We start from the raw sequence: 21360 nt of genomic DNA on the forward strand, positions 1-21360 counted from the left end.
GTCTTTAATGGCAGACAGAGAAAAAGTAAGTAACTAATATAAATTTATATAAATTTAACTGTATTATAAAACAGTACACTGCAACGAGCAACTCAGCAACTACCTAACTTTTTTCTTTTTTAGCAAGTTTACATCAAGGAAACATGATGGTAGCTTACTGTTACTCTTGTAATTCTTCAGCCAGTATGTGTAAATAGTGTTGGGCGGTATACTGGTTCATACCGAATACCGGTATTTATTTTATCATTTGAATTTTGATGATACCGCAATACCGGTATATGTCGCTTAAACAACGTTCGGAACGCGGCGCAGCGCGTCATTGTTTGAGAGGAGAGCACAGTTGAGATTGCATTACAGCACAGCCTATGGCTGAATCCTATACTCTCATTCACTATTCCCTACGTTATCACTTTATTTGAAGGAGTGAATGAAAACGTGCAAAGTCGGACAGGCAATGTGTGTACATCGGCTGTACACTCGTTATTGCGGTGCAATGGGATAGAATGAGTGCACTCAATAACGTCCACTAGGGTTTCGGACACCACTACAAAGCGCTGTCCCCTCCAAATAATGCTCTATTTGAGGTTATGGGGGGCGATTTCAGGTTCAGCCCTTGATTACAGTGGAGAATTCAAACTACACGCGATGGGTTTAACAACGCTCACCACATGGATCATATAGCACTGATATAGACCGGAGCGAGCGCGTTTAAATTTTTTATGGACATATTTCATAAACTCTAGTGCTCTAGACATGAACCAGAAGCATGTAAGCGCGCATACTTCATCACGTCTTATTAAAATGAAATGTATGCACTGATTACACTGATACAACTGTATGTCTGATCTCGAACGCGCTGACACAATGGATTATTCTGCTACACAAAAGACAATGATGTAAATTAATAAATAAACTGACAATTCAAAGAAGAATGGGCAAAAAAGTAAGTGCTTTTATTCTTTTTGTGTTTAACTGATGTGTGTCATTCGTTCAGAGAGTGCTCTTAAATGTATTTCAAATATCCGCGTTTCTCCTCGTTTTGCCAGTTTATATAGGGTTAGATTTTTAAAATGCTTAAGGTTGCCTCAACTCAACTTTTAATATTCAGGTGTCTGTAAGTATGACTGAGCGTGTTGCAGGTCTGTGTTTTATTGGTTGTTGTCTCTCCACAGCATCATTTTGTGAGGCTTTGTAAACCTGTATTTACTCTAGTGTGGAATTTTTCTACAATATTCACTCGTCATGACAGTAAAACAGGGTATTTTAGTCAATCTCCTGCAGTATTTCCTCTCTCTTAATCAGTAGAAAACGTGATTAACACCCGCTCATGCATAGGGGAAAAAATACCGTCATATACCGTGAAACCGATATAATTTAGAAAAATACTGAGATATACCGCCCAGCACTGTGTAAATGTCTTTGATTGAGAACATTATTAAAATCCTGCATTAAGTTATATATAAACTGCATTAGCTATTATTTTTAAATGTTGAGGTCCTCTTTCCTTATCTCAGGAAATTCATGTTTTTGATCAGGTGCAAAATGTATCCTGTGTGAAAGATTTTAAGAAAAATTTGATGTTGTCACAAGACCTCATTTAACCATTGTTACATGTTATTAATTGCCATGAAATGAAAATTAGCCCATGATTTACTCCCCCTCAAGTCCTCCTAGGTGTATTAGTGTTGCACGATATACCGGTACTAGAAAAGTATCACGATACCCTTCTATTGAAAACGGTACGATATGACATTTTATTAGTACCCGTACTTTAAAAAATGACAGCACCCTAATAAGAACAGCATTTATTTGTCGATGTGTGAGAGCAGGAGTCAGGACATGCGTGCAGAGCTCTGATTCCATCGTTCACTAAACAATAGAAGCTGAAGAGTTAAATAAATACAAGCAGCACATGACAAAGAAAGAAACAGAAATGCATGCAGAAAAAAGAAAAAAAAAACTGACGAGTATTCAGGTAAACACAGTCGGATATGTCTTTAGTGAATGTAGACAGTTCAGTGAGAAATCGGATGTGTTACAGTGGATTGGGTCTGTGCAGCTCTTAAAGGGCAGGACCTAAAATGTTGTGTGATTTAATGTTAATCAAACAACAAAAGAAAATAGAAAATCACCCCATGCTTGACTGAATAACTTGAGAATCAGTGTATATATTTTTTTATACATTTGATTATTTAATTTCTTTCTTGAATGATCCTGTAAAGTATACCTTCTGTAGCTGAAAATAAAGCACTTTTTTTGTCATATTGTTTGTAATTTACATTTTTTTCTTATACAAAAAAATAAAGATTTTATATATATATATATATATATATATATATATATATATATATATATATATATATATATATATATATATATATATATATATATATATATATATATATATATATATATATATTATATTAACATGATTGATAATGATGTGATTTTTGCAAACATCTCTGTAAGGATGTTCACACCGGCATGTAGTTATTATTATTATAATATTATTATTTTTAAATAAAGAGGAGGGAATGGACAAAAAGCAGGGCAGGAACATGCTGGCCAAGTGAGTATTTAGGGTTAAAAAAAAAAATGAATACATTTCTGTCATATTATTCAATTACTTTTACTATTTTTGGCTGTGGTATCGATTTAGTATTGGTATCAAGGTATTTTAGTCTGGTATCGTATCAAAGTCATAATTTTGGTATCGTGACAACACTAAGGTGTATATGACATTCTTCTTTCAGACGAATAAAATCTGAGTTTACAGCGGTCCGCCGGAAGTTAGTTATTGTATTCTATACATTTTTAAACATTAATTTTTTTTCTTACACAAACACATCACTTCAGAAGGCCTTTATTAACCCCACGGAACCATGTGGAGCAGTTACAGTGAGGAAAATAAGTATTTGAGCACCCTGCTATTTTGCAAGTTCTCCCACTTAGAAATCAGGGAGGGGTCTGAAATTGTCATCGTAGGTGCATGTCCACTGTGAGAGACATAATCTTAAAAAAACATCCAGAAATCACAATGTATGATTTTTTAACTATTTATTTGTAAGATACAGCTGCAAATAAGAATTTGAACACCTGAGAAAATCAATGTTAATATTTGGTACAGTAGCCTTTGTTTGCAATTACAGAGGTCAAACGTTTCCTGTAGTTTTTCACCAGGTTTGCACACACTGCAGGAGGGATTTTGGCCCACTCCTCCACACAGATCTTCTCTAGATCAGTCAGGTTTCTGGCCTGTCGCTGAGAAACACGGAGTTTGAGCTCCTCCAAAGATTCTCTATTGGGTTTAGGTCTGGAGACTGGCTAGGCCACGCCAGAACCTTGATCTGCTTCTTACAGAGCCACTCCTTGGTTATCCTGTGTGTGTGCTTCGGGTCATTGTCATGTTGGAAGACCCAGCCTCGACCCATCTTCAATGCTCTAACTGAGGGAAGAAGGTTGTTGCCCAAAATCTCACAATACATGGCCCCGGTCATCCTCTCCTTAATACAGTGCAGTCGCCCTGTCCCAAGTGCAGAAAAACACCCCCAAAGCATGATGCTCCCCCCCCCCCCCCCCCCCCCTTCACAGTAGGGATGGTGTTCTTGGGATGGTACTCATCATTCTTATTCCTCCAAACACGTTTAGTAGAATTATGACCACAAAGTTCTATTTTGGTCTCATCTGACCACATGACTTTCTCCCATGACTCCTCTGGATCATCCAAATGGTCATTGGCAAACTTAAGACGGGCCTTGACATGTGCTGGTTTAAGCAGGGGAACCTTCCGTGCCATGCATGATTTCAAACCATGACGTCTTAGTGTATGACCAACAGTAACCTTGGAAACGGTGGTCCCAGCTCTTTTCAGGTCATTGACCAGCTCCTCCCGTGTAGTTCTGGGCTGATTTCTCACCTTTCTTAGGATCATTGAGACCCCACGAGGTGAGATCTTGCATGGAGCCCCAGTCCGAGGGAGATTGACAGTCATGTTTAGCTTCTTCCATTTTCTAATGATTGCTCCAACAGTGGAGCTTTTTTCACCAAGCTGCTTGACAATTTCCCCGTAGCCCTTTCCAGCCTTGTGGAGGTGTACAATTTTGTCTCTAGTGTCTTTGGACAGCTCTTTGGTCTTGGCCATGTAAGTAGTTGGATTCTTACTGATTGTATGGGGTGGACAGGTGTCTTTATGCAGCTAACCACCTCAAACAGGTGCATCTAATTTAGAATAATAAATGGAGTGGAGGTGGACATTTTAAAGGCAGACTAACAGGTCTTTGAGGGTCAGAATTCTAGCTGATAGACAGGTGTTCAAATACTTATTTGCAGCTGTATCAAACAAATAAATAGTTAAAAAATCATACATTTGTGATTTCTGGATTTTTTCTTTTTAGATTATGTCTCTCACAGTGGTCATGCACCTACGATGACAATTTCAGACCCTCCATGATTTCCAAGTGGGAGAACTTGCAAAATAGCAGGGTGTTCAAATACTTATTTTCCTATAAGGATAGATCCACTTTTATGGACTTCAAAAACGGAGCAACATTCACTGCCATTATAATGCTTGGATTAGCCTGGACTTTTATAATATAACTCTGATTGTGTTCGTCTGAAAGAATGAATAGGTCATACACACCTTGGATGACTTGAGGGTGAGTAAATCATGGGCTAATTTTCATTTTTGGGTGAACGAACCCTTTAAGGCCTGGATGGTGTAAGAATATGGTGTAAGAAATATATACTGTATGTCTATTGAAATAGAATCCCAAAATCTTTTTATCATAAACAGGAGATGAGACGCCAATTTTTAGAGGCACAGGAGAAGTGTCGACTACAGGTAAAAGTTACTTTGAAAAATATAACTTTTAATGATTTGTTTGGTTGAAGTAAAAAAGTACTGCATTTATGTAACCTTGGTTGCATTATAGGCAATTGAAGACAGACGTGAGAGGATGGTGAATCACAAGGAACCCATTGACGGCGTGCCCATCAAATTCAAGTTTCCGAATGGAATAGAAAAAATTAGAAAATTCATCTTTTCAGAGACGATTCAAGTACATGACTGCTGATTTTTAATAAAATGATAGACACTAATGATAGAAAACACTATTGTTTTAAAATCTGTTTGGGAAATATAGTAAATAGCCTTTATGAAGAAAGATATTTGTATAATAATGACACCTAGTGAAATCTACCTACATTTCATGTACTTTTTTTCAGATCCTATTTGACTTTGTTTGTCAGGATGACCTGTCCAGTGAAGTGTTCTATGTTCAAGAAGCGACATCATCTACACCTCTTGAAAATAACCTTTCAGGAACACTTAATGATTACAACATCCAGGGTCATTCAACACTTTATGTTGTTTGGGTTTCACCAATGGATGCACACGTGAGTAATCCTTCTATGTATAGTCTCCAAGTCTCTGAAACTATTTTAGGTTTTATATAGTTTTTCTGTTCTTTTTTAAAATGTAAAATATTGGTCTGTATTTACAGGAAAGTCAATTTAATCATAATGAGGCAAGCATTCAAGGGAATGCAAGTGATATTTCTTTGACAGTGAATGATTGTCATTCCCCTACACCCCCAAACTGGTCACCTGCTCATTCACCTGCACATTGGTCACCTGTTCGGTCACATGCTCCTTCACCTGCTCCTTCACCTGCTCCTTCACCTGCACATTGGTCATCTGTTCCTTCACCTACTCCTTCACCTTCTCACACATATCACCACTGGTCACCTGAACGTTCTCTTCCCACTCAACCTTCCTCTTTAACAACTGACAATTGTGAAACGATTTCGACACAGTATGTTGTTATATTTTAAAGGAATTTTAAGCACTAAATGTTTTCAGACACATTAATGCTAAATAATTTTTTACCTCTGTGTTTTAGAGTTGATCTACAGATGATTTTGAAAAGGCTTCATAGCAGAGTTGATCTCTCAATTTGTCCCACAAGCAATCAAATTAATGTAAGTCGGGACAACATATTACAAGGTAGCCTGCAAGCTTTCAAACGAAGGCGCTTTAATCCAGAAGCAAGGCTGGATGTGATTTTTGTGGACTCTGATGGAGTTGGAGAAGGAGCTGTAGATGAAGGGGGACCGACCAGAGAATTCCTACGCTTGCTGATGAGGGAAATCCAGATGTCAAAAATATTTGAAGGGCCAGAAGATGACAGACTATTGGCTCTCGATACTCATGGTGAGGATTATCTAATTGGCTTTTCTTTATTTCTTATGAAATTTAAATGTGTGTGTGTGTATGTGTGTATATATATATATATATATATAATGTGTATATATATATAATGTATATATTTGTATATAATATTTTGTATATGTTTTTCAGCACTTGAGAATGGCTTGTACATGACCATTGCAAAAATGATTGCAGTGAGCATAATTCATGGTGGAGTTGGCCCTCGTTTTTTTTCTATCCGTCTCTTTATGCAACTCTGTGGTAAATCTACACTTCCTGTCTCCCTTGAAGAAATAGCAGACAGCAGCTTCAGAGAAAAACTCTCAAAGGTGATTTTGTAAAGTGTAGACTTGTCCATATATTAAAGGGTTAGTTCACCCAAAAATGAAAATTGTCATTAATTCATTCCCCTCATGTCATTCGACACCCGTAAGACCTCCGTTCATCTTCGGAACCCAAATGAAGATATTTTAGGGTAAATCCGATGGCTCAGAAAGGCCTCCATGTGAACAGTGCACTGTACACTCTCAAGACCCATAAAAGCACTAAATACATCGTTACAAAGTCCATCTCACTACAGCGGCTCTACAATAACTTTATGAATCGACGAGAAGTTTTTGTGCGCAAAAAAACCCTGAATAATGACTTGTATAGTGATGACTGATTTCAAAACACTACATCATGAAGCTTCAAAGCGTTATGAATCAGCTAGTCGATTCATGATTCGGATCGTGTGTCAAACTGCTGAAATTACGTGACTTTGGCAATCCAAACCGCTGAATCGACTCGCTGATAAATAACACTTCGAAGCTTCCTAATGCTGTGTTTTGAAATCGTCATCACTATATAAGTCGTTATTTCGTTTTTTTTTTTCACACAAAAACTATTCTCGTCTATTCATAAAGTTATTGTAGAACCACTGTAGTGAGATGGACTTTGTAACGACGTCTTTAGTACCTTTTATGGGTCTTGAGAGTGTAAAGTGCATTGTGCCAATGGAGGCCTTTCTGAGCCATCAGATTTCAACTAAAATATCTTAATTTGTGTTCCGAAGATGAACAGATTACGGGTGTCGAATGACATGAGGGTAAGTCATTAATGACAGATTTTTCATTTTTGGGTGAACTAACCCTTTAAACGGTCTCATCTATGCAGGGATGTTTTATTTTTTTATTTGCAAAGGATGCTTTGGGATTTCATGGCATAACTTTTTCTAATGATTTACTTGTAGATTAAAGAAGCAGACTCTGTTCAAAAAGCAAATTCTGCTATCGCCGATGCTGGTGACAGTCTGAACATGATGGGAGCACTTAGGTACATCTCATCTCTTGAAGAGAGGGATTCCCTGGTCCAGTCTGCAGCAGAATACTTTGTGAATGGGCGGACAAATTTGGCTCTCAGACAGTAAGTATCTGGCATAAGAACCATGTAAATGCCTTACAAAGTAAAAATGTAAATGGAAAGTTTTATTGTGAAATAAAATCTCAATGTCCTGTGACAGATTTGAAGAGGGTTTCAAAACTTTTGGTCTGATCGACGAGCTCAAGAGTCATGTAGACATCTTTGAGGACCTGTTTGTCAATGCAGTCAGACCACTGGAGGCAAAAGATCTGTCCATTCTTTTCGAGGTGGACTTCTCACCCCCTGGAAGCAACAAAAGGCACCTTGAAAATAAGACCATCTGTTTCTGGAGAGACTGGTTGATTGATGTAGAAGGTAGGGTTTTAATGCTCTATCATTGAAACATTACACAATTAATTTGCATTAGTAATTTGCTTGAGTGACTAATTTCTTGTAAAGTAAATTTTTTTTCCAATAAAGAAAATTGTTGGCTACTGAATGTGCTATTGCATTTAAACCTTATTCTGTTTCTTTGTGTGAAGACTACATGGCCTTAACCTTAACATTAAAATTCAGAGTTTTTGGGCCAGGCTTTATCAATCCAACATTCAAATCTAGTTATTGTGTCTTATTTAACTACATTTTTCTTTTTACTTTGCTGTTTAATGTCTTTACTTATGGCATCCCTAACATTCTCTAATCTGTGTGAATACAGAAGGTGACTGCAATCCATTGACACTGGAAATGGTGTTGGAGTTTGCTTCTGGAGCCTCGTCTGTGCCTCCTCTAGGATTCCCCCATCAGCCAAAAATTGAATTTCTTCATACATTTGGTCAAGACACCAGAATATTTCCAGAGGCCAACACATGCCTTATTACTCTCAGACTTCCAAATCACAGTACTTACGAAGCTTTTAGAACCTACATGACCGAAGGTATTTTGCAGTCACCAACTTTTGGCACCATGTAATACCTCATGTACCTTTTTCATGTAAGGGTGACTACACAAATACTTTGTTTCAGCACAGTTTCACAAATGATCTTAAAAGGTTAGATCACCCAAAAAATGAAAAATTCTGTCATTAATTACTCATCTTCATGTCGTTCCAAACCTGTAAGAAATCCGAGAGCTTTCAGATCTCCACATAAACACCAATGTAATTTCCATTTTAAGCCCCGGAAAGGTAGTAAAGACATTGTTAAAATAGCCCATGTAACTACAGTTGGCTTGAAAGTGGAAATTACGTTGCTATCTATGTGGAGGTCTGAAAGCTCTCAGATTTCTTACAGGTTTAGAACGACATGAGGAAGAGTAATTAACAACAGAATTTTCATTTTTGGGTGAACTAACACAAGTTTTACTGTTACTGTGTTTACTGTTATTGTTGTACTATTCTTATCTTTAATGTTTGATTTGTATTTAGAGTAAAGATACACGTTTCTTCACTTTATCATCAATTGTAATTTCTCTAAATTGATAAAGTGCACAGTAAAACAGTGACCCATCTGACATCAAAATTTTTCACTGCATAGATGGAACAATAAAACCTGAATCAATTTGTGCATTTGTCTGAATCTTTTGTTCACATTAGAGTCTAATAATCATGATGAATACATTTTGTCAGAGCACGAATCAGACTGTGGTATTTACCTGAAGGTATTTAATTAATTATTTTGGGGGTACATCAATAAATCAGGAATACAGTCAGAATACGCCAACATTTATTTGAAGGTGTATGACATTGAGATTTCTTAAGAGTCTGGGCTTATCACTCTTAGGGCACGTTGCTAGAAAAAACAAGCTGTATCAAATTGTATATCAGCCATCTTGTAATGTGTTCGCAATTTCTCTGCAGCATGTCTGATACTTAACAGTAGCATCTGAGATGGTCTCAATTGCCTGCATAATGTTTTGCTGCTGCTGATGGCTCAGATTGATTCTGGGTTGCTCCACAACTACAGCTGGAAAATGATCTTCGTCATCATCAGTCACAGGGAAGTTGTCTATTCCATGTTGTGCCAAAAGCTCTTCTAGAGTTTGTGTGCTGCAAGGATCCTCACCAAAAACATTGCTGATGGCTCTGCAGTTTGTCTCCATGTTGGCAAGCATTCCTGCAGTCCAGATTTGGATGGGTGTTTTGTTGTTCTCTGTTCTGATTTTGTGGTGATTCCATCCATTCCTGAACAGATCCAGTCTCTTTTGTATCTCTGGCAGGAAGACAATTTGCAGGGACATCTTGTGGACATCATCATCTGGATCAAGGACCTCGGAATCCTCTAGATTGTAGAACAACTTGTAAAAGTACTGTAGCACATGCAGGAATACATCTCTCCAAAGTCGCTCTATGCGCTGATTGTGAACGGATTCTCCTGTTAAGTGACTCCTCCGTTCCACCCCTTGAACAAGATTCATGAAGAGGGCGATTTGTGAATTTTCCCCCCCATGGTCAGATCGCACTCGTGAAGGGAGACCATAAAGACATGTTGCCTTCACAAACTGGGTCAGCACAGTGGAGGCACGGTTATTTGTGTTGCAGCTCAGATAGGTTATAAGGCGAGATTTCCCATCGATGGCCCCATGTACAACAAAACCCCACCTTGAATAAAATAAAGCATAGAAACAACACAAGGTTAATTAAGACATAAAATAATAATATCTTAAATAGGCCTAGCACTAGTAGATCCTAACCATAAATTAAAATGTGTCAGGGTCATAGCATAGATAATTATTAAGTTCTTGTGATGTAGATTAGTGGAGTGTGATAATGACAAATAATTTTTTGATATTCTCTGGGATTTTGGCTATAATTATAATTACACAACATTTGCTGTGTTATTGTATTTTTTGTGTGCTGCTATCTTGTCTGGTTTAGGCCTGTCACTAGCCACGTTTCAATTACTCTCCAAATTGCGCGAATTGAAAATACGCCCAATGGAAACCATATATCGCAAAGTTTTTAAGCTTGCACAAGGTGGTTTTTCAGGCATTTCGAAAAAGGACATTTTTGCAAAACAGTTTTTCCGCATTTACAGGTCACCTGGTACGGTGACACATTGCTGCCACATAGGGCCTAGCCTACATATTTTTTCCACTCAATTATTTCGTAATAACGAGATGCTATGTCGTAAAAACAAAATTCTCGTTAAAACGACATATGAGAAAATATAAGGACATATGTTGTATAGTACAAAATAAGCCTTTTTCCACATTAGAGAATTTATAGCCTATGTGCCTTTGTCACACTTCTATGTTTTTATACTATATTAGTATAAAAGTAGAATATAACAAAGTAGCCTATATCAGTCTGGCGACTAAACAAAACAAACAAAAAAATTACTAGCCAATGGCGATTCTATTGCCAAGGTTTGCGTAGAAGGTTGTGCTCACGTTTCATAATCAACATATGAAATAAAATAAAAATATTATAGGCTAATATTTAAACATAGCCTAACTACGAAATTAAATAGGATACATTTTCTATAACAGCGGAAACAATTCACAATGCTCCGTCATTTTTAGCCATACAGATCAGTGCAAGACATAATTATAAACGGTCTACTTTTATTTGTGTAGGCCTACAGTCACAATAACAACAAATGCTGTGGATTCAGGGAACAGATTATTTTGCAAAGTTTTTAATTACAAAAGCATTTCTAAATTCAGTTCATATTTCCAACAAACGAAATTTCAAGCCAAAATAACGAAATGGTAAAGAAAAGAAAACAACAACATTTGAGTTACCACCATGCAAATTCAGACATTTCGCTCTTTTCATTTTAGTTAATGCTTGAATAACACGCCTATATCTCCTTCAATTAAAAATAATGGCTAGTGCGGTGGCTGGGACATAGATAAACCTACCAACATCATTTTTGTAATGAGTTCACACGGGAGGGGAAAAAAAACGTTTTAGTCGCATAACATCGGTTAATGAATCGTTTTTTTATTTTGACATTTTGAAAATATCGCAAAAGTTTTGCGCAAATCTGTAATGGAAATACGCCTTCTGACAGCTAAAAATGTACTTATGGTACATATGCACCATATTTATATTAATATTTTTTATATATATATATATATATATTATATATATATATATATATATTATTATAATAACTGCATTACTGTCATTTGGGTTGTTAATTTTAACCTTTAATAAATATACCAGCTGAGAGGGCTCCCTGTGTTTACATCATTAGTTGAGAGATTTTATTACCAGGAAAATTACCATGTAGCTACTGTGCCTGATATTTATCTAAATGAATTGCCATTGAATTAAGATCAGAATCAAATCACAAGCTTATGAATTGAAATACTGAAATTTGTGTCAAGCGCTAAAAATACAGTAGCCTAGCCATCATGTAAACATTGTAACATGTTGCCATTAAACTTTTGAAAAAAAAATTTTGACCATCACAATTGTTTCTTATTGCAATAGAGTGCCGAAGTAATGACGTCACTTTGTAGGCCAACCCGGAAGTTAGCGGTGCATGGGTTCCCTCGATCAAAAAGCCATTCATTTTCCCAATAGACTTTTGGAAAATCGCAAAAAATAAGATCTGTGTTCAACAAAGAGTAATGACCCTTACACGTTTTGTCTACCAAGATAATCTTTACAAGTTAATCCAAAATGTATACATTTTGAAGCCCAAATAAAGCCGTCAGATATAAAATGCTAACGGTAGGCTATAAACGGACTACAGCACACCATGGTCGCGGATCAACGTCATCATCAAGCTTCCTCAAACTTTATTTAAAAGCACGCTCGCTCATTATGATCTGCTCTGTGTATGAACACTTATCCACTTTTCCATGAGAAATATTGCCCATTCGTTTTTTCCAAAAATGTTAGAAACTAATTTTGTTTATGCGTGCCTCTCTGAGATTTATCTTTTGTTAATGTTTTTTCAGACAATATGATTATCACTGTGATAACATTAAATGACATGAAACACAACCCAGTCTCTTTTTGTTAAATGCAAGTTTATGTATGATCAATAATACAAAACGTATAATAAGCTACACATGAAATAAAGCAAACAATTCAGTCAAACATTCAAAGTCAGTGCTAGTCGGCTAACTTACAACGGTAACGTACAGTTATAGCCTAAAAATAAACAAGTAATGAAACTTATCTTTGCACTCAGCCTAAACGATTTGCCAGGGAACAAATTATAGATCCATGAGAGCAAATATGGGCCGTTAAATCTCCACAAGACTAATTATAGCTGGAGACGCCACAGAGACATCAGAGCCAGCGGCAGACGGCAGAAGGACTAGCCGAGGAAAGTCAACTCTCGCCGGCTAAACAAGCGCTGACCGCCGCTGACTCACTGGAGCTCACAACTCCGATAACACCAGATAAAATGTTTAAATAGGCACTCTTCTTATAAATAAACCACAGATTTGAGCTTTAAACAACTACATTATCGACTGAAAAAGTCTTAAAACTAAGTTGTCACACATTAACAGTAGATTTTAACACAAAAAGACGTGTAAACACAGCCCATGTCAGCCATTTCTCAACGAGACAAACATGTGAAGAGAGTAAACTCCAAATGTTCAAGCATCCAACTTTGCGATCCAACGAATAGCGCGATAGCGCTAGAGAGATTGCCAGTTTGTCACGATGACGTCTAAAGTCCCCGCCAAAGGATGTAGTCCCTTTTAGCAACTTGTTAGCAACCATCGTTTTTAAGACACAATAAAGTCTTAAAAATTCACAAGCAGGTTATAACTAGTGTGTTTTATGTCATGGATTAAAACGTGAAAATATATAGAGGCTTTGTTAACCACAGACCTTATTTCAGGCGATTTAGCAAAAACCCATTCAAAAAACCCATAGACTTTAGGGCGAGGGAACCCATAGGGCTAAAATGCTAACTCACTTCCGCGTTTTGGCCTACAAAGTGACGTCATTACTTCGGCACTCTATAGGGATGTTGTTTTTTTACATGACAATTTGTAGCTGCCACACTGGACTAGCCTATGTCTTTAGATGCAGCGGCAGAAACATAGCAGGCTGGTAGGCATGGCTTTGTGGTGTCATCTTTGCCATCTCCATATTGTACTTTTCTGCTCGACCTGCACTTTCCAACAACAGAACCTTGTTTCTGCAATGATTTTCAGCATGTTTCTTATAACAATGTCTGAAATGTTCACATTACACGTGGCATGAGAAAATTAACTAAACCATGCAAAATTACATAAAACGATTTCTAGATATGCAATTTGAATAGGGTTTCAAACCACATATAAACATAGCTCAAAACATTTCATGTGATTTTTTGTTTGTTTTTGTCATTCACACTTAAATGTGAATGGATTCCAATTAGACATGCACAAAATCTAGGTTTGGACTGACAGTTGGAATAAGGCTTATTCGACACAGGTATTACACCAGAAGCCCTTACTGATGTAACAGCACTGGAATGGTGAGAGAAAATTGTTCTTGTTACGCGTTTCATCTTTAAAACAAACTTGGTTCTCAGCTAGCAAAGTTTAAATCCCGTCTGGCTAGCACACTTCCCATAATGTTTACATGTTGGATCAGTAGGAGGAGAGTAGGTGTCTTTTGAGACTGTTCGAACGCATTCAATCACATGAGCATTTACACTATGAAAGCAATCCGGTCAAATGGGTTTTCTGGAAGTGGTCAAAAGTGGGCAAGCGTAAAACGTTTTAGACCCCGTTTACATCTGTATTTAGTATCAACCACCTGTAATCAGATTTACCAAAATGCATTTTAACACCAGGTGGAAACAATTTAGTGTCTAGTCCATCTAACCTGTATTTCTTTGTTTTGAGGGGGGATGAATAGTGTATTACCTAATCAACCGCATATTTCCATCTATGTGCCATAAACTGTTTGGATGAGGAACATGGTAGACTCTTCTGGCAATGGCACTACTCCACCTGCGTGCAGTCGCAGTTGGATCGATTTCGGTGAGGGCTTCACGGACCCTGGACCGCTGGACAAACAGCCCTTCTCCACGTAGCAGTCCCCTCATGATCTAAGGAGTAATAATAATAAAACAACATTCAATTATTTCCACTGTATGGATGCAGAATAATGAATTTGAATTTCCATTGCGTAGCACACCTCACTTCCTGTGTTAGGATAAAGACTGTGCAGTCTTCTGACATGCTGAATGAGCTCTTCCTCAGTCACTTGTGTTTGCAGTTTTCGTATAGGAATTCCGAGCAGTTTAGTTTTCCTATAAAGAAATGAAGATGAGCATCCCAGAATCTTGGCCATCTGCTTAATGGTGTGTCCCTGTTTCATTAGAAACTCAATTTGCTGCTTTGAAACATTAATGCAAGGTCTTCCACGTACACCTAAGACAAAAGGAAACAAAGAACATTTGAACAACAATTAACACAAATAAAAGCAAAACATTATACTGGTAGGGCTTGTTTTGTAACCAGGCCAATATGATTAAACTCGTGTCTTTATATTAAATTTAGTTTTTGGAAATGTGCAAAATAGCAGGTCGTTAGCCTATAACAGGGAACTTTAATGTAGTTGAAAAAAAATATTGCTTCACAATATTTTTATAATTGTTAAAACAATTTGTAACATTTTGCATGCATTTATGCTTATGACCAAACAAAATGTTGTGTTTGCGTATGATAGCCTACCATTAAATTTCACAAAATACAAAACTACCCAGCCCATGGAAAGTGTACAATAGCAGACAGCTGCAGAACCGCAGCACCTGCATTTTTATAACTAGGCTACTATTGTTAGCTGAGAATAAACAGTAATAAAAATAATATATCATTAGGCTGTGTGTAAACGCATTAACACAACGATGATGAGACACACACTAATGGTTCTAAATGGCATCGAAGAGTAGGACATTTTTGCAGTAGGCTAGGCCTAGGCTCAACAGCCAAATTCTGAACTAGAGACGGTGCGTCTCCACGTGGTTAAGAGTATGGTTTGAATAATGAAAATGTTCCCTATTAACAAGATCTCATGTTTTAATAACTTAAAAAGAACACTTCTACTCACCTAAATATACACGTCCGGCAGTGTAGGCCCGGTCTTGCTCTACATTTTGCACCAGCAAAATCCTTCTCAGGTCAATGAGCGAGTCTTTAAGTTCATCCGCTGTCTCTGTTCTTAACAGACTGGCAACTCTTGATACATTTCTGAGACATGCCTCTATGACACGAAGATGTCGTTGACCGCAAACGCCATAGTGGTAAGTCCTTTCAATGGCATAACATTGCCTTGCAATTTGCCTCAAAACCTCCTCTGCCATCGCCGTTCTGTCACGTGAAAACATCACGCTCTTATTTGAATATTTATAACCAGTCGTCATTACTATGCACATATCCAAAAAGGAGTTCATTACTATGCACATATCCAAAAAGGAAATCATGATATCTGCAATAACAACTTTTACTAGTGAAAATGTAATTTTAACATGTAAGAATTAAATTACAGATATCAAGAATTTAATTACAGATATCAAGAAGAACGTTTCTTACTAGTTGTAATTTCATTCGTGATATCATGAATGTATTTCTGCGAGTGATGGCGTCATTTTTGATATCAAGAATTAAATTCCTGATATCATCAATCATCATTTCTGATATCAAGAATTTAATTGTTGATATCCCAGATAGCAAAAAATATCGGCACGGCTTCTTTTTGCCGCCGGCCCTAAGCTGTCGGCTATAGGTGTGTCCCGCTGGCGGTGATGAAACGTTTGCCGCCGAATACGTCACTCCCATTTCTTGCGAGATGCCGCGGCCGACTAGCCGGCGGGCCGCCGGCTTCATTTTCTCTGGCGGTTGCCTCCGCCTAATGGACCGCGGCCGGCTGGCGGCAAGCCGCTGTGAAATACAAGGATTTCTACTCTCAAATTCGACCAGCCACGTTGGCTATGTTTGGCTTGTTGGGAAATAGAGTGGAACTGACAGCATTTTAACTAGTTCTCACATTTGAAGCGATTATAAAATCATAATAGCCTATATGTGAATTATATCAAATATTAGTTTTTTTTGCTCCAAAGCCATTAGGGTTTATAACAGATTCTTGACTCTTGATTCCATGATAAGGTTAGGTTTAGGAAATTACATTTAAATTTTCACTTGATTATTTGCATGTCGAGTGTGTTTAAACAGTGTTGGTCAATTTGACCCATAATGGATGTAATACTTTTTTTTTTTTTAGCATAATAGGAGGGTTAAGAAAGTTTGAAAGTTCATTTTAGGATAACACTTATTTTTGTATTGCCCTTTTTTCTATTTCTTTTTGGACTGACTTTAAAATAGACATGACAAAAAATTAGAACTAACTTCATGACATTTTACTTTGTTTTCAAAACCCATATTTTTCTGAAAAACAAAAATATATTATTAATTATTTAGGAAAAATTCTACATTCATAATAACTCAAAAGAAGCCCTCTAATATTACCTCTTATAAAGCTGATTTTTACAACTTTGAAACCCTCTCAAACATGAGGTCGCAAAACAAAAAGCTTACAAAACAGAAACCTGAAAGCTTTTCAATTTCATGTGACTGCCTTAATATTATAAAGTATTTTCTATCTCAGAATTCTTATTTTTATTATTTATTTTATATACAGTGTTACATTTGTTGTTATTCTTTGTTCTACATATTCGGAACTGTACCACAATGCTTTATTATTTTTATTTTTCTCTCATTGTACTTTTTGTATTGTACTTGTCTATACTTGTCTATAAAAATAAAATAAAAAAAAACAGAGAAGTACCTCCACCGGCCGAGAGGGGCAGTATACCTAAAAAAGGCGGAAGACAAACCGGTAAAACATACAGATTTACCAACAGCGGCCGCTCATCACATGGTTTTAGTATTTGAAGAGAGGAGATCAGAAAATATCCTCGACTACGAGCGTTTAAGTAAGTACATGTTTCCTTTTTGTGTCACACAATATTATGTTCATTTTTGATGTATATACCGGTAGGTTGTTTTAATTAGTTTGTTCAGACACGCACGCTGATATAGTGCACAATACACAGTGTTAGCTAACACGTGCTGTTTCGCCTTTTTTACACACTGAGTTCAAGCATGTTCTACATGTTAAAATGTATCTAGCTACTGTAGGTAAGTTAGCCAAAGCTTTACATCTAGAAAGACTTAAGTTTAACTTTTGGTGTTTTCTAACAAAACAGAATGATGTATATAGGTTATTTAAATTATTTTGTTAGTCCGAACAAGCATGCTGCTAGGTCAGTTTTAGCAAGTGTTAGCTAACATGTGCTGTGTTGCTACTGTTCTTCTAGCATTTAAGGTCATTTATGAGTTATTTCTCTGAACTGCTGTACTTTTTATGTTTGAGGACAATGCAGTTTACTTGAATCACTACACTGAATGAATACATTTTACTGTTCCACATTTGGCTGACCAGTTTTCCCCCCCACAGCATAGCTACTGTATATTCTGTATATAACGTTAACAATGTGGTTTTGTTCACATTTTCTTGCAGATACCTTGACCAGAGCACAATCGGTTATCTTCATCCAAGAGACCTACTATTGGACAATCGTTTCGGCTTTCAAGGTAAATAAATTGTTAGTCACAATGTCTAGTTACTGGGCTATAAGGAGAAGAATATTGAAAGGAGTTGAGATGGACAAACAGGAAATTGCAGATGTTGGAAACTTTAACAGTATGGAAAATTGTGCCTGTACTGTAGTTGTTGTTTTATTTATATATATATATATATATATATATATATATATATATATATATATATATATATATATATATATATATATATATATATATATATATAATTAATTAAAATAAAATAAAATATTTTTTATGTAGATTTCCAGAATGAGAACCAAGCCCTGAGGGAAAGCAATGCACAAGCAGGTGAGAACATGCACTCTTTCTTAAATTTTACTTTTTTGACTGTGATGTAGGTCCAAAATTACCAAATGCCTTTCATTTTGTAGCTTCGGATGACAGCGGCTCACTTCATGAGCAGGTGAAGCAAGTTGGAACAATGTTGACGACGTTTGCTCGTACTGGGCAATCAGGTACAACTTGCAAACAACACCTGTGGTTGTTGGTTTAATTCCCACTGGGGCCACCTGTACATGTAGTAGACCTAGTTGTAAATGTCATAGTTTAGTAGTTGAGGGACCAGGACTGACTGCTTTATTCTTTTATTCTGTGAACCCCTGTAGGTGCAGATCAGACCCTAATGCTGCGACGTCTTGGAGAGTTTGGCGATGTTGTGCGTAGCATGGACAACAAAATGGACACTATGCTGCAACATTTCAGTGCCAATGTGTCTTTTGGAGAGTTATCCCTGCCAGGGGGTCTGTTACTCCCCCTAGACCAGTGGTTTTCAAACCTGTCCTGGAGGACCCCCAGCACTGCACATTTTGTATGTCTCCCTCATCTAACACACCTGATTCAACTCATGAGCTCATTATTAGAGACCGCAAGACCTGAAGTGGGTGTGTCAAATATGGGAGACATACAAAATGTGCAGTGCTGGGGGTCCTCCAGGACAGGTTTGAAAACCACTGCCCTAGACAACCCATTTGGCGTTGCTTGACAACAGTTTGAGGCAGGATAAAGAGCTCCAGTAAGTGTGCTGATTTTGTTTATAATGCTGTAGGGTAATCTAAAAAGTAAAATTTAAGATTGTACACTGCATATTCTACAGTCTGAATCCACAGCCTGTCACATTTTTATATTTATGTATGAGAAGCTTCAGAGATATGTAATTTGTAACACTTTTTTGTATTTTCAGCTTCGGTTTTTGGCAATCAAATGTGGGAGGGACCTAAAGACAACCGTGTGGCGAATGCTTTAGAGTATCTTCTCTAATCACCTTTCCATTAATACAACCTGGACGGGTGTAGGGGATAAAGCATGTTTTAGAGACATGTTCCTGAAGACCATTGTTCAAAGTAATATATATAAATATATAAATTTGTTATATATTTAAGTAGATGTGTGTGGCCTTATGACGTTCACATGGAATGACAGATCTGTATTTTCTACAGGAGCCATCCGGAAGAACCCGGCGACCCAGGATGCCACTGATGAGGCGGTCCAGGTTAGCGCTATGCGTTACCTGAAAGGAACATCTGATCGTGAAGGCGGAAAAAGACGCCGCACAGCTGAGAGGGACCCACAGCCGACCTCTTACACCTAGGCTGACTACTGACACCTGGAACCCTTTCTTTATCCTGCAGTCAGTAACATCAAGACCCCTAAAGAAGCCAGAAGTTTCAGGCTACACTCACCCAATCCACACTGTTCACTGTGGAAATGACTTTTTTTTATTCCCTGTGACCCTGCCTTGAAGGCAGCTCCTTGGATAGATATGGGATGGCGAGGTTGTTTGTCCTTTATATAGGCGCACAAGAAATCACTGAAGATAAGCCAATTTGCGCTGCCTCATTCTGGATGTCGGGGAAAACCGGAGAACCCATAGTCAGGCTTGTTATAATGTTCTGTTCTACTACTGTTCTATTCTTCTCCAGAGCTTTACTCTAAATTATTACCATTTATCCTATTGTTAGAAATGGCTTGTTAAATGTGATGTTATTCCTCGATTTATTTGGTATCCTGCACATTCTTTGGTACCAAATATCCTCATTATTTGATATAATATTTAATGGTAATTCTTTTCATCCCAGAGCTGACCTATTTGTTATTAACAAATATTGTAAGTGTTATAATTTGCTTGTAAGGCTGTTTTTTTTTTTTTTTTTAAACCAAAATTTAATTGGAAACATGCAGGTTCTTTAGTAAAAATGTTTTTTGTTATTTATAGGCCTATTTAAGCTTATTTATTGTCTGTTATATTTCATTTATATTATCTTGTATCATTGACAGTTAATGTACTTTGAAATGTGGAATAAAAATGCCAAATGGGAATTTATCTGGTTTGTTCAATTATTATCCATCATAAACTGCATGTTACAAATATATGAATAATAAATAAATATATATATTATTTATTACACAATAAGCGGAGGCAGATCGCTCGAAAATAGCGTTTGCCTCCGACGGGCCGCCTTTTGGTATAAAGGCGGCGGAACGGCGGTTTGCCTGCGGGCCGGCGGCGGTACGAAGGCGGTAGGAAGCCGGCTGCCGCTTTTAAAAAGCGGCTGCCGCCGGCGGTGCGCCGTCAAACGTGTTTGCGATTACGCAATTCTGACGCTTCTACAGCCGCCGGATCACCGCCGGTGGTCCGCCGACTCATTGCTATCTGGGATCTAGAATTGTAATTGTTGATATCAACAATTCATATCCTACATGTGTTTTAAATGTTAAAATGGCGACAAAACTATTACAGATATCAAAAATGCATTTCTTACTAGTACTAATTCTGAATACAGATATCAGCTTTGTTCTTCTTACTAGTGGAAATATATTGTTTGATATCAATAATTATATTGTTACAAGTAAAAACGCGGATTTCTGATATCAAGAATTCAATTGTCACTAGTTGAAATGCCTATTCTTGATATCAACAATTGAATTGTTACTAGTAAAAATGTTCATTTTTGATATCTGAAAATGTATTTGTGATATCAATATAATTTCAGATATCTAAAATGTCTTTCTTACTAGTAACAATCACATTCATGATATCAGAAATGAACATTGTTACTAGTGACAATCAAATTATTGATATCAAAAATGAACATTATTACTAGTAACAATTCAATTGCTGATATCAAGAATAGATGTTTGCACTAGTAACAAAGTAATTATTGATATCAGAAATTTGCATTTTTACTAGTAAGAATTGTATTTCTGATATCTGAAATTGGAATT

The 21360-nt window shown here is 37.0% G+C and overlaps 1 protein-coding gene and 1 long non-coding RNA gene across 2 annotated transcripts; one reads left to right on the plus strand and one right to left on the minus strand.

The window, feature by feature from the left end:
* Positions 1-9196: 9196 nt before the first annotated feature.
* LOC307118068 (uncharacterized protein) lies at positions 9197-16863 on the minus strand. Its single transcript, XM_079803428.1, has 3 exons — positions 14651-16863; positions 14377-14561; positions 9197-10144 (listed from the first exon to the last, which is right to left on the minus strand). The coding sequence occupies exons 1-3, from the start codon at positions 14831-14833 to the stop codon at positions 9367-9369; spliced, it is 1146 nt and encodes a 381-aa protein (XP_079659554.1). The 5' UTR covers positions 14834-16863; the 3' UTR covers positions 9197-9366.
* A 487-nt stretch (positions 16864-17350) lies between these two features.
* Positions 17351-18488, plus strand: LOC307118079. The gene is made up of 3 exons (XR_013815497.1): positions 17351-17447; positions 18035-18108; positions 18379-18488. It is a non-coding gene; the product is annotated as an uncharacterized lncRNA (long non-coding RNA).
* Positions 18489-21360: the final 2872 nt, after the last annotated feature.

Source organism: Gobio gobio (genome assembly GCF_949357685.1).
Source record: "Gobio gobio genome assembly, chromosome: 21".
Taxonomy (NCBI): Eukaryota; Metazoa; Chordata; class Actinopteri; order Cypriniformes; family Gobionidae; genus Gobio; species Gobio gobio.